Source organism: Aptenodytes patagonicus, chromosome 14, assembly GCF_965638725.1.
Source record: "Aptenodytes patagonicus chromosome 14, bAptPat1.pri.cur, whole genome shotgun sequence".
Taxonomy (NCBI): Eukaryota; Metazoa; Chordata; class Aves; order Sphenisciformes; family Spheniscidae; genus Aptenodytes; species Aptenodytes patagonicus.
Genome location: NC_134962.1, coordinates 13545034 through 13559184, shown reverse-complemented (window position 1 = coordinate 13559184; position 14151 = coordinate 13545034). Strand labels below are relative to the sequence as shown.

Here is a 14151-nt window from a genome sequence, read left to right as displayed (position 1 = left end):
CAACTGTGGTTTTTTGCCACCACACAGTTTGACAAATAATATGTTTATATAATGCGTGGGCCACAGTTGTGTCTCCTCAGTCCACTCTGCTGTGGTTATTCGTGCAATCTACAGTGCGCCAAAGTCCTATTACTGGGTTCTTGTTAGTCTTTCCTTGTGTAACTTTTCTCTTGTGCTCTGCCTCCTTGTTGTACCTCATACAACTTGGCTTACTTGCAGTTTTCTTTTCTCTTTCAATTCTCACTCTTTACTGCCTTTCTTAGCGAGCTCTTTTCTTCTTATTGTTTCCTGTGTCGGTATTCTTTTTTTTTTTTTTTATTCTATTTCCTATGTCCTCTTGCAAAGGAAATGCTTTTCCATTTAAATCATTCCCCAAAATTTCAGCATAGTGCTCTGGATTAGAATATGACCCGGTGGTTTGCATGGGTAAACCCTGCAGGTGTTTGGCTGTAGGAAGCCATACAACTAAAATGGTAAACATGCAGGGTGGCTCAGTGATAACTGGGAATCGACAAGCAAGCTGTCGTGCCTACCTCCTGTACCATCTCCAGTAAGAAGGTTACAGTTGGAACATGGCTGACAGTTTAGTTATTGATGCATGAGGGAGACTAAACTGTAGAGAATCTTCATCAGCTGTACCTCTCTAGTTTAGATTATATTAAAGTCAAATTATTTTTCTCCGTGACCTAAGCAGATGTGACTCAGAAAAATGACACCCTACCGCCCCCCCAGCAGTGCTTCCTGTTTCTACAGTTATGCCTGTTCCATAATTATGCCCTTTTTTATTCTCATCAGGACTCCCCCTGCTTCCCATCCCCCTGAACAAAGGTGTTGCTCAATACTTAAAAGGGAGATGTGCAAGTCTAACAGCTAATAGGCACTCTGGCCATTGCATTGACTTTGACTGCAGGTTTTCTAAATCGTTGGCAGTAGCAATGGAACTTGGTCAAAATGAAGAAACTTGTGTGTTCCAGTATGTTTGGAAAAAAAAACAAAAATGAACAAGCAAAAAAAAAAAAAGGTGACCCATGGGAGAGTAAATGGATATTAAGGAGTGCCTTCAAGCTTAGCTTAATATACATTCAGCAACTCTTAGGTGCATTTGCTATATTTTAGCTCGTAATTCTGCTCTTTAGTACACATTAAATTCTTAAAGAAGACTTTCTGCGCTATTTTGCCTGTATCATAGCTACATTTATTAATATGCTGCAGGTTTGGATATGCACTGCCGTTTAACAGAGCCTCTTGGAATGAGAATAGCAGAGTTTCCTTTGAATCCTATGTTTGCAAAGATGCTTCTGGAATCAGGTAGGGGAAAAAAAAAATCAGACTTTCTTCATAGTCTTGTGATGAGTAAAGGACACTGCCCCTTGTAACTGTGTAGTATTAGACATTTGCTAAACTTGAAACAAACTGTATGCTTCATCTTGGTATGGTGTTTAGTGAAAAGAATTGGTTAAACTCACGGACCTCTTTAATAAATAGTAAGTCTAACACATTTGTCTTAAGTTTTCCATTAAAAACATTCACTGTTATACTAAAAAAATCCAGGAGTTTCAGTATGTTGTTTTTATATACTATAAGAATATATTCTGCTGCTTTTCTTTTTAGTCTATATGGAGGTAAGTTGAATGGAAGAATATTTCCTTCACTGAATTTCTCCACTTACTCCTCAGGAAATTTTGGCTGCTCCCAGGAGATTTTGACAATTGCTGCCATGATGCAGATTCAAAACATTTTTGTGATCCCTCCAAATCAAAAAGCTCAGGCTGTAAGTTCAGTCATGTCTCACTTTCTTTTTGTTAGTTTCACATTTCTGGATTTCTGCCAAGTATTTTATTGATACCCATTACAGACTGCAGGTTTGTATGAAAATGAAGCAAGGTCTTGAATTGTACCTATTGGTTATAGGTAAAAGAAGAAACTGAGTAATAGTGGGAACCTTGGAGTCCTTTACGAGTGGTAAAAGCCTCCTTCTGAGGACCAGAAACGTGAAAGGTTATAAACCAATATTGGTTTTGCCAATATTGGTAAGGGTTTGCCAAAAAAACCAAACCGCCCCAAACACCATTTCCTTTCAAGAGGAACAAAAAAGATAGTATTAGGATGTAGCAAATTCTTAATAGGTAGCAGGAGCCTGATTTTAATGCATCCCTCTCTTGGATTTTGCGGGTTCATTTTCAGTTCATCTGTCTAATTTCAGTTTTAGAAGTGCTCCTGAATATAGGTGGGCTAGTGAAATATTGCTGTTGCCTAGAGGAACTACCCTATATGGTAATAATTTTAACAGTCACCAGGAAATACAGAGATGATGGGAACTGAGCGTATTGGACATCATTTTTGCAAAAATTAGTCTGCCTATAAAAATATATTTCTTCTTCTCCAGGCCAGGCAACACAGAAAGTTTGCTGTGGAAGAAGGTGATCATCTCACTATGCTTAATGTTTATGAAGCTTTTGTCAAAGTAAGTCAGTTCAAGTGTGTGCAGATTTGCAGGAACGGGAAACACCTGTGGTCCTCAGTTCTGATTCTGGAAGTTCTGAATATAGTACCCTCAAAGCTGAGGACTTATCAAGTCTATTAAGTGATAATTCTGCTTTAAAAGATATTCTGGTCATATTTTGCTACAGACCTTCTGTAGTTCTTCTGAACAGGGAATAGAAAGAATTTGGTTTGGGTACAGCACGGAAGCCTTATCTGTAGACAACTGTATTTTCAAGGAGACTGGGATTTTTGAAAGGGCCTAGGAAAAACAGGTATCCAAATTCCAAATGAATTTCATATTCTCTCATCTTTTCTATAGATGTATCATAGTTTTACTGATTATAGACTGCGTCTAAATCTGGCAGTCTCTCTTTAAAAAATTGCCTCATTGATTATCATATCCTTTTTTTCAGTGACCTTATGTATTTACCCTAAGGTTTAACACCAGTCTTAATACTTCTCTGTAAGCTGAGGTTTTACTTAACGGTTTTGAAGTGCTATACCTATTTGGGAGAAGTATATTTTGCTGGTATAAAGCACTTCTGTGATAATATATTTGCAACAGTGTTGAGTTGAAGCAGTATAACCACTCAAGTGTTTAAAAGACGACTTCCCTCTCCCCAACTCCCAAGCAATCAGTGAGGCACCAACTGAAATTTTGCTGTTTAAATTTTGTATCTGCCTAATTCTCTTAGAAACAGCCAAATGCAGAGGCTCTTGGAGTAAGTGGTAGCTTCTGGAGAAGTAGTTCTTTGCATGGAGACGACCAGTGAAAACAGTGTACAGAAAAGGTTGTTTACATTTTGAGATTGAAAACAGACTAGTTTATGATACGATGCTTTTGTGTGTGAGAATGGAATGACTGTGATGCTCTTCTCTTTCACCACATATGAAGAAATGAAGCACATCTGTATGAAAATACCCCATGGCATTTGTTCTGCTGCTATTTAGGTGTTGTTTGAAACATGTTTTGTAGTTACTGGTGTTACTGTACCCTTGTTAGTTGCTATGTAAATAGGTAATTTTCAGGGAAAACCACAATAAATATGTTGTAGGAGACAGAAGAAAAACAGAACAAGGCTATGTGATCCAAGAGATTGGGTTTTGTTTTGCTGATGGTATTCCATTGTAATTTTTTCTATTCTTCTTACTGTACAGCACAGCAAGAGCTCTCAGTGGTGTCAGGAACACTTTCTGAACTACAAAGGGCTTGTTAGAGCTTCTGTTGTAAGAGAGCAGCTGAAAAAGCTTCTTGTCCGCTTTAAAGTGCCAAAGAAGTCCAGTGAAGGTAAACATTTTTTTTTTAACCTGTTGTCCAATACATATTGAAGGTAGTCTCCAAATTGTCAGTCTGCTTCCTGCTTTTCTTGTAACCTTTGAAGAATTTTTTTCCCTGGCCTAAAAAGAATGTTAATTAAAACCAGATTTTTTTTTTCCTAAAAATGACTGCAGAAGAGCATTTTAGCCCATTTTGACAATTAACATTTAGTCCAGTCTTCATTAGTTAAGTTTTCCAGCAAGAGATTATCACCACTGATTACGTATTTAATGGACAAGTTACCAAAAGTCATAAATAGGTCACCTCGTTCCTTCTTTTGATTTTTCAAAAAGCTATTTTTCTAGTGTGTTCAAAATGATGTACAGTCATTGGGATCTGATTTCCAGCTGTGCTGTGCATGCATGGATGCCATGACTACTTCTCAGCACTTGTCTCGAACTGCTCCGAAAAATCAGACTTCAGTGCTTAGCTGTCACACAAGGTTGCTTTAAGGACTGTGAAGCTATCTTCATGGAGACACCAGTGGCAACAGTAGTTTTTTTATGTAGTAATTTTGATTTGCTGTGAAATTGAAGTCAAAAGAGATTGCAGGGTTTGTTTGCCTTCAAACCTTTGCTATCAAAGCCTGATGCAGTGTGAGAAATTGTTTGAGATGATTAAGTGGTATTTTAGGGATTTTTGCCATTCCATTGACTCATTTTACATAAAAATTCTTTTCTTCAGGTGATCCAGATCCCGTTTTGAGATGCATAGTTTCTGGATTCTTTGCTAATGCAGCTAAATTCCACTCTACCGGAGCTTATAGGTAAATATATATAGCTTCATTACAACTGTTGCTTAGTTTAAAATCTCCTTTGACTGGATACATCTAAGTATAATCAACAAACAGATGCTTCTGTAGACACCTGCAATAAGGAACACATAGCATTTGATTTACTAAATACTTGAAGTTTTGTATCTTCAAACTGCTTCAATGTTTCTCTCTTCTCTTTGGCAAATATAAATAATTATAGTTATTGATAGTGGGAAGCTGTTACTAATAGTAATTAGCTTGTGTTAATACAAGCAAGTACAGTGTCTCTGTTGTAGCGCTCCCAGTGCACTGAATAAAGCCTGAAACACTACTTTTTCACTTAATGTAGATAGAACTCTTAGGACATTAAATTATCATTTCTTCCTTTGGCCAAGATTTAAGCCTGGTTTCATCTGAAAGCCTGTTCATTAAATGCAAATGTTTTTAATTTGCTCCAGCTCTTTCATTGTTGCCTTTTATTAAACATTCTTAACTGGGGATGAAAGGAACCAAATGTTAAGCAATAAATAGTCGCATGGTCTGAAATAGTATCTTGCTTTCAAGGACTATCCGTGATGACCATGAACTTCATATCCACCCCACTTCAGTGTTGTATGCAGAGAAGCCTCCACGCTGGTAAGTTAAAGCTGTATTCACTTGCTTGGTGATCTTTACAAGACATTCTCAGCATCCAGACATTTTCATGAATGACTTTTCTCCATCAGTGGAGGAATAGAGGTAGAAGGTCATGGTTCCCACAGAGAGAATTCAATTGGTATTTCCTTTGCATCTTTTTGTAAGCAGTATCCAAATAAATCAGGGAAACAGAATGACGTTTAACTGTCAAAAAACCATGCAGAAGTTGGAAAGCAGAGTCAGGTGACCCTTTTTTAATAGGCACCGTATTTTGCACTGCAGATTGCTCTCCGGGTGGTCTCTGTACCTGGATAGAACTAGGATTAACTTACTTTTATTGAGCCTATTAAATAAATGTCCTGTCAAATAGGTGCTGCAGTAATTGCAAATGGCTTGCTAGGAGAGGGCATACATGTCAAATGCATGATGCAAAAAGTTTGAGAGAAGTTATGGCTGTCTAGCAGATTGAGGAGAGAAGTGGTTGTACTTTCATATTAGCTGGGATATTACAATTACATTTGTGTGTCAGAGATGCTCAGATAACAATTAGAAATGTGTTTCTAACTACCAGGTCAGCACAATCAACCTGAAGTATTTGGACTCTTGTCCTTCTCTGCCTGTTGCTGAGACTTTGAAGGATAAACCTGGCCAGTGTCATCTGTTACTTTGAATTTGGGCTCCTACGCCTGTTGCGTAGGGTTTGCAGAAGTGTAACTGATCGGAACTTAGCCACCAGTTACATTGGCTCACAAAATAAAAATGAGTCCAGCTCACTTGTTCTTAACTGTACCAATTCTTCAGCGCTGAGTTGAGCAGAGTGTAGCTAAAGTAATTTTTGCCACTGAAACCGGCCTGATTTGCTGCTGTTTTGCCAGGTTTTTTTAACCTCCTGTTACTGCTATTAAAAATGAAAGAAAATTTGTTTGAAATAGTAAAAAGAATACTTTGCAGCTATACTTCTGAAATTTTCTAGCTTACAGTAGGTAACATCCTGAAAGAGGTTGGGTTATGGGAGAGTGACAGACAGTAAGAAGAATAAATTGAGAAGAAATTAATCTGGAAAGAAAGTCTAGTGGTAGGAGAGTACCGGAAGAATTCTTTGCTCCAGCACACACCTCCTCCAGGGCTCAGCTTTTAATGATGAGCCCTCAGCGTGGAACTTCCAGCCCAGCCTTGGGCACTTCCAGACATACAGAAAAGCAGAACTGTAGACAGCTAGCTGGAAGTCTTAACTGGCAAACCCTTAAGACTGCTCTTTGCTTCACAGCCTGTTTGCTGTTGGTGGCAGCGGTATTGCTGGAGTTTTGGGGAATACTGATTCTGGGCTTAAATCTCTTTTTGGACCCCTGTGTTGCAGAACAGGCACAGAGCTGTCTTCCAAGGCCACGTGGTATTGCCACCACCAGCCTAAAGACGCTGCTGGCTCATGGCATCCCGTAAGACAGGAGTTTAACTTACTCAGCAACCCTAGTTTCAGTGCTACTGCTGGCTGGGCACCCATCCTATACTGAGGGCTTCAATTCTCTGTCTGTTACAGGTGTATATAAAATGTGTTCTCATTCTTGTTTGTTTTCCCCAGATTTCTCTTTAGTTGGTATGTCTCGGGCTGCATTTGGCAGAGAAGAGAATTTTGGACTCTTTCCTCTTTGCTTTTGAGAGCAAAATACCAATTAACGAGACACCACAAACCTTGTGGGTTTGCAGCTCTACTGTGTATAGAAGGCAGATAATGACTTGTGGTTTTGGTGACTAACCCTTCAGCGCGTGGGTTTGCACTTCCTTGATAAAAATTACTTTCCCTACTGAAGGGTGACTTCAGAAATAGGTTGCCCGTGCTGGCAACCTGTTCATGCTGGCAGCAGGGATTGAGTCCACACGGCTGTCTGTTTCTAAATCTCTTACCAGGAGATGTTCTGGCAGTAGTTAAAGGTGGTTTCTTCCTCTAATCCTTATCTTGCTTGTCTGCAGACAGGCACCAGGGATAGTCATGCTGTGGTTTGTGCCCTACTTGTTTTGTGTCCAGGGTTTTGGTGCTTTTGACATCCTTCCTCATGATATCACAGAGTAACTAATATTCTCTCTTCCAAAGCATCTGTTATGAGTCCCCCTTGGCCCCATTATAAGAAATATTCTTTCTTTTATACCTTGCATCCATATGTCCTGGTAGTATGTGAAGGTGTTTTTAATGGCAGTCTAAAGGTTGTCTTAATGTAGAGTACTTGAATAACCAGAGGGAAAGAGGCAAGAGGCTGTATTATAACTTAAAGATTCTCTTGTCACTCTGTAAATACTACTTCTGGCAGCATGTATGTGAAACTGTCTAAATATGCTGTTAATCATCTCTCTCCCTCATTGCTTTATAGCAAACACTTTTTTTTTTCCTTTCTCCTAGGGTAGTCTACAATGAAGTCATACAGACTGCTAAATATTACATGAGAGATGTGACTGCCGTTGAGTCTGCATGGCTCTTGGAACTGGCACCTCATTTTTACCAGCAAGGAACGGTACGGAATCGGCATAAAGCCCAAACGGTACCATTGCTGTATTAGCAGCTCTTGTATCTGAACTTTTGAAGTGTTTATGTTTTGTTGTTGTCTATTTAATGGCACAAAAATGAATTTGGTTTTGTTCATTGTAGTGGTTTTAATATAAAGAAAGAGGATAATAAACTGATGCATGAAAGCTTTTTCCCTATTATCCAGCCAACAGACATGATGTCAAAGTTACAAAATAGTGTATCACTCTGGTAAATGAAACCTTCAACCATTTTACACTTGAATATAGGCACTTGGTAGCACTTCTCTGAGCAGCACTATAGCTAGGCAGTGGTCATACTTTGCACAATAATTTTAGAGGAGTCTTTGCATGCTTTGCAAATGTTTGTGCAAATCCTGAGCCTTTTTTTGAGCATTAATTATGTTTACTGCAAAAAAATCAGCTCTGATCCATTCAAACTTGAAACAGCAAAGAACAGCTGCTATTTGTGCAAACCTTTATTGCAAATTCTGTTGTGTGTAATATACGTACCTTAAAGTATCTTTTAATAGTTGTCACCATCCTTTATCAACTCTGTCCCATGTGAATCTGTCAATCTAGACTTATTCACTGGTCATTCTGAGAACTGGATTGGTATTAAATATTATCTAAATGTTAGTTATGCTGGAGCTGTTGATACCACATTGCATGTAAATACTGTACGGGCAAGGTTGCCAAATTGATCTTGCATGTGAATTTTTCCCATGGGAGATTAATAACTACTGAGCTTTATATTCTAAATTAGTCAAGTATTTCCAAAATACCGAGTGAAAAAAATGCACTTGCATACAAACCTATGCAAAACAAGAGATCTGTTCGTGCATATGAGCAGCCATGTTGCAAAAATGGCTGTTTCTGATTTATACATCTGCCACACTGTTTGACTCTTCTGAGAATCTGATGTTTGTTTTCTTTCACTTCCTGGGGTTTTTGGAAAAAAGAAAAACGCTGTGGTGCATGGAGCACCTTAGAACATACCTCTGTGGTTACAGTGTACAGCAGCATTGGCATCTGTCCGTGTAACTGACTTGAGAGGGTTGAGTTTTTTTTAATGTTGAGCTTGGATAATTCATCTCAGTTATCCGGACACTTACTGTCTATAAATGCACTTACTAAGTAGCTGAGTATTTTCTGCCTTTTTTCCTGTAACGCATTTGACAAAGGCAGTAATGACCCCTGCAGGGTGGACCCCCGAGTCTCTAGCTGCTGTTAGACATTCTGCCAGCATGGTGTAAAACGGAGATGAGCCAATGTTCCAGCTGTATCCAATCTGCTCCTGGAATAATTAGTCCTTTTGACTCACGTATTTACATGCTGTAACATCCCATACACAGCCCAACATCCCATTACGATATGACCTCTCCACGGGCTCAATTTTGGGGTGAGGTTTTCCTTTAGGTAGGTGGTGTTGGGAAATGTGACTCAATGACTTGTTCAGGCAAAACTCGAGTTGCTTTTTGTAGTGAAGAAGGCTTGTCTTGAATAGTACTACCTACCTGACTGAGAGAGCATGTTTTTCAAGGTAGTACTACTACTGTTGTAGATATTCTATGAAATTACATCAGAACCTAATTTTTACCATTGCCATCCTTTTGATTTGATAGAGATGAACTCAGTTTGCAGCATGACCTAAGCGTTGCTTTCATCCTAAAATAAATGGAAGCTCTGGAGGACAGTGCTAGTTTTGAGGAAAATTATCTTTTCCAGTTTGGTCAGTTATCCTTATTAGCCAAAAGGCTTAGGTGTCTTTATAAAATGTTTAAAAATTAGAAATATTCCTGTTGTGTAAAGCTTTGAATTATACATGTAAATTTTGAATAAGCAAGCCATTGCAAGACACACAAATTCATGCTAATTTATAGACATTCAGACCCTTTTTCTGCTGAAAGATACATCTTTGTGCTAATAAGAGATTCCTGAAATATGAGAATTTTTATTCCTGTATCAAGTTAAAAACAAATTACGGCTGAAAAGGATTCTGTGTGAAAAGATTTTCTTCTACAGCTTGATCACGGCCTCAATCAATTATGTCTCATTCCAGATTTTGCAGGACTTTATTCATGTTTTCATTCCACATGTTTGTAGGCCTTTTTCTTTAAGAGCGTAGCGGTTCAAAGGTCCAGTGCAACTGCAGCGTTAATACATTAGTTAAAATCTTGTACTTCATGTACGTACTCCTAGTGTTTATGCACATGTGTTGTTGGGAGCACATTTCCCTTTCTGTGCCCTTTTACAGGCTGGCAACTTGCTTCCAGTGGGAAATTGTTCCTATGTTTGCAGTTAGTACAGAAGTACTAGAAGATGATATTTTATACCAAGCCAGAATATCACTTTGGGATACGTGTGGTTTTTTGATTTCATAGGTTTATTTTAGCTCTATCAGTAACAAGCTTGGGAAGGGTGGTCTTTGATATTTGTATAAGAATTTATTTAATTTGGGATTAAAGACTGAAAGCATTCTGGTTGAACATTTTTTCTAATTGTGCATATGCTAAGCAATTCTTTTTTCTTTTCTTTTCTTGCAGCACCTTTCCTTGAAAGCAAAAAGGGTTAAAGTAGATGACCACTGATTTGACATGACTTAAGTCTTGTGACATCAGATGCAGAACCTACCAGTGATTTCAAACTGGCTGCAGTCCATTCAGCAGTCAGTTCATTAGCAATTTGATCTTACATCAACTTAAATGTTTAAATGCCTGCCAGGATCTGTAGGGGTTTATGCATGACCAGTACATTGTAAACCTATGTAGAGCTTGCATTGTGGACGTTTTATTCTTTGCCTACTTGACCACTGTTGTTAATCTGGGCATGTTGCTCCTTTTCAATAGGTAGAAAAACAATTTAAAAAGTAAGAGGACATACAGGACCACAAAAACCTGAAACCTTCAAGGAGGAAACTGATTTCCTGGTGTGGTACGGCTGCCTTATGAGAGTGGGGAATAGGGTACCCTGCCTCCTGTTACCTAGAGCACTGTGACTACTACCGGCCAAACTGAGACTGACTCCTGACAGCAGGAGCTCAGGGCAATGAACTAGCCCCTGAAATGCAAGGGGCTGCCATGGAGACATTGATTTCATGTTGGACCATCCCGAACTGGTGCAGCTTGTGCTCCCAAGCAGTAAAAGTCTCCTGCCTGAGGTCGAGCTGCCTCGGCTCCCTCTGCTGTAACAGTCCTTCTGTAGGCAGCATCGTATTAAAATGTCTTGTTTCCGTACATGAGAGTTGCTGTCTGGGGAGGGGGGAGGAAGAGTAGCTCTGTATTTTTAAGAAGGATTAATTTTTTGCTCAATCAGGGGACTATACATTCACAAACAAATTCACAGATGGGACTTGACTTTTTTTTTTTTCTTTCTGAACAAGAGAAAAGCTGTTAGCCTCTCACTGCTTGGAAATACCAGAAAATTTCAGCAGGGGTGTGTCATGGAACACTGTTTTTTAACCTCTCTCATTCAGCAAAGGTGAAAATGTTCTGTACTTTCCTATAAGGAACACAGTTCTATATATTTCTTTTATTAAGAATCTGTTCTTTGCTGCTTGGGACTTTTCTTCATGTGTTACTGTAAGAGAAGGATGCTCTGAACAGTTGCTGCTTTAATCGGGTCTCCATGGCTACTTTTCAGTAAGGAACTGTACCTTTTTGTGTTTTAACAAGATAGCTTGGATACATGTATTTATTTTTTCCAACCCTATTGATATTTATTTTAAAAACACATTGTTTGAAAATTTTATTTTTGTAAGGCAACTGATTTGATGAATGTGTGTTTGGCATGTCAACTGTAATTTTATTTTCTTTTAAAAAAAAAATGTAAATAGGCAAAAATTTCTACATAGAACAAATGCCTTCCTCGTCACAGGACTGCCTTGAAAACTTTCTTGAGAGCTTCTTTACCTTCTCCCTTCCAAACACCTGCAGAGAGAACATGTTCCGTCATGTGCAGTATGTGGTCTATTCAGTGTCTACGTACTGACTGCCAGCACAAAAAGATGTACCAGTCTCCATGTATGGCACCAGCAGCATGACAAACCGTGTCACCTTCCTTGTTGTTTTCCCTGTGAACCTCACCTTCATATTACTCTCTTTCCTAGAATGGAAGCTCTTTGGGGCAGGGACTGTCTCCTAACCAGAGCTGAGAACAGTGTTGGCACTTACTAAAAGATTCAATTTGTGGGGTTTTTTTTCTCTTAAACAATCGGAGAAAGAGCTGAATATGAAGATTTGTAAAATATCTGTGTCTCTCTGTCCTCTGGAATTATTCTTAAGAAAAATAAAACCATTGAATTCGAGGAAGCTTGAGAATACATCACTTCAGCCTGAGGAGCGGGTGATTTCCCAACATGCTGGGTGGTTGTAACTGTGCTGGTCTGAATTGTGACGGGCTCTCAGTGGATGACCACTGCATTTGCCAGTTCTGAGCATTCTGGGTGGTTCTGGAGAACTCTCTCCTCCAGATGTACTTTTATCTGGCTGTACATCTGCAGAGTTTTGTCTTGGAATGATTGCGACTCCTGCTAAGTTAAGAACCCAGCAATGTGAAAGCTTTGTAACATGCTGCAAGCAATTGTACTTTTCTAAGAATGAGCGCAATACATCTTTGTAAACAAAACCAGAAATTGAGACTTGTTTTTTAGTAGTTTTACAAACTATTGAGGTGTTGCCAGAGGCGCAGAACAGGCAGACTTTATACTAGAGATGCAGGCTAAGAATAAGTGGTTTTAGTATCCAGATTAAGGTTACCTTTAGAGCGAAAGCACTGCTTTCATCGGAAACGTGGGCCTGTTGAAGGTGTTTGAAGACGGAGACTTGAAACTTGAAAGACCCGAAAATCCCTTTACTTTGTGAAATTTTGGCCTAGAGCTTTCTGCTAGATTTGTACGTAGCATTATGCTTTAAATAACTTTCATTAAGGAGTGGGCAACTGCGTCTTGTTGGCTCTTTGCTGCATAAACAGTCTGTGTGCTATTTTGGGGAGGTTGGAGTCATTTGAAGATGTTTGTGAAGGAGTTTATGAAACCGTTTAAGGATTTTAAATGTGGCTTTTAGAGAATGAGGTTAAAATATTAGGCTCTTGAATTAAAACGTTGCTTGAAATAGAAGTCATGCCACCACTGGCAAGGAGATAGATATTTTTAAAAAAGGTAAATTTACAGTCTGTTAATGTCAAATTACAGTAGGGGGAAAAAAGAAGCTATACTCCTAAAGTCCATCAGAAAGTGCTCTCAGTGTTCCTACTCATGACTTTTTAGTATTGTCAGTTATAGGATAAGATGAAGCTAAATTGGAATAAAAATTCAGCCAAGACAATATTAATTGAAATATATTTCTCATCTTGTAGATTAAAAATAATTCTGATAAACTGATGGGGAAACAGTCACAACTCTTCCTGGTTAATCTGAAGAAAGAGATCAGTAATTAAAAGAATAAAATTAAAAAAGGGAAATAAATGAGAGGTAACTGCCATTTCTTCTCAGTGCTTTATGATAAAAATGCCTGTATGATAGGATATATAATTGAGCCTTGCACACAGCAATGTGCTCTAAAGGTACATCAAGGTAATGTGATGTAACTTATTTTTAAGCTGAGTTAATTTTATGTATGTGTTACAATAAGCACATTGCAGGCAGGCATCGGGAAAAAGTGGTAAGCCAGGTAGCATGCGTCTTTAAACAAACAAACAAAAAAAGTAGTTTACCAGAATCAGATATCTGTGTGACTCATTCTAGATCTGGTGGTTCAGATCTTTTCTGGCTCGCGGGCAAGTGCGAACAGTGAATAGTTTCCTGTTCCAGCAAAAGGAAAAACAGGACGGAGATGCTGACACGGGGAGAGCTGGAGCGGCGTTTCTGTGTGAGGGAAGGCAGGACTGTAAGACACTAGAAATGTTTCGGTAATTCCAGCCGTATTCTGCAAAGACATTTCTGATTACGAGGGGGGGCTGGGCTTCTCTGATTCTGTCGGGAGCCTTGGTCATAGGGAAGGAGGGAGAGGAAAGAGCAGGGAAGCCGAGAGGTATCTGCAGGGAAGGTGCAAATAGGTGCAGGGTTTCTTCATCGTCAGGTCCCATGGTGACTCTGCTTGTTTGCTCCTCTGATGGCTGCTGAGCCGGTGGTTACTGAGCTGCTGGCTTGTTTGGTGGGAAACTAAACTTCCAGAAGCTGATTGGGAATTAATTAGCTGAGCCAGTATTGCTGTGCTTGTCCCCTTTGTGTGACTTTTGTGACAAACCCTCTGACCAGCAGTCCTGGAGTCAAGGACCGGACTGCTTGTTCGTGGGGCAGGCAGCTGCTGATGCAGCACAGGCATGACGACTTCGGTGCTGTGGAGGCTCCGTGAGGCTGGGCCCAGCCATTCGCCTTGTCATGCGGGAGGTGAAAACCGCCTCGACAATACCCCATCTTTGGATTTGAAAGGCGATTCTATTCTGA

General features: G+C 39.3%; 1 protein-coding gene across 2 annotated transcripts in view; it reads left to right on the top strand.

Annotated features, from left to right (window-relative positions):
• Positions 1-12315, top strand: part of DHX35 (DEAH-box helicase 35) — a 32768-nt gene extending 20453 nt beyond the window's left edge. The window contains exons 15-22 of one of the 2 annotated variants that reach the window (XM_076351706.1): positions 1213-1308; positions 1677-1771; positions 2387-2464; positions 3643-3772; positions 4487-4568; positions 5121-5192; positions 7585-7723; positions 10253-12315. In XM_076351706.1, the coding sequence (XP_076207821.1) occupies positions 1213-1308; positions 1677-1771; positions 2387-2464; positions 3643-3772; positions 4487-4568; positions 5121-5192; positions 7585-7723; positions 10253-10297 (737 nt within the window). In that variant the 3' untranslated portion in view covers positions 10298-12315. The remainder of the gene's footprint in view (positions 1-1212; positions 1309-1676; positions 1772-2386; positions 2465-3642; positions 3773-4486; positions 4569-5120; positions 5193-7584; positions 7724-10252) is intronic. The other variant, XM_076351705.1, reaches the window with a different exon arrangement.
• The last annotated feature ends 1836 nt before the right edge of the window (positions 12316-14151 follow it).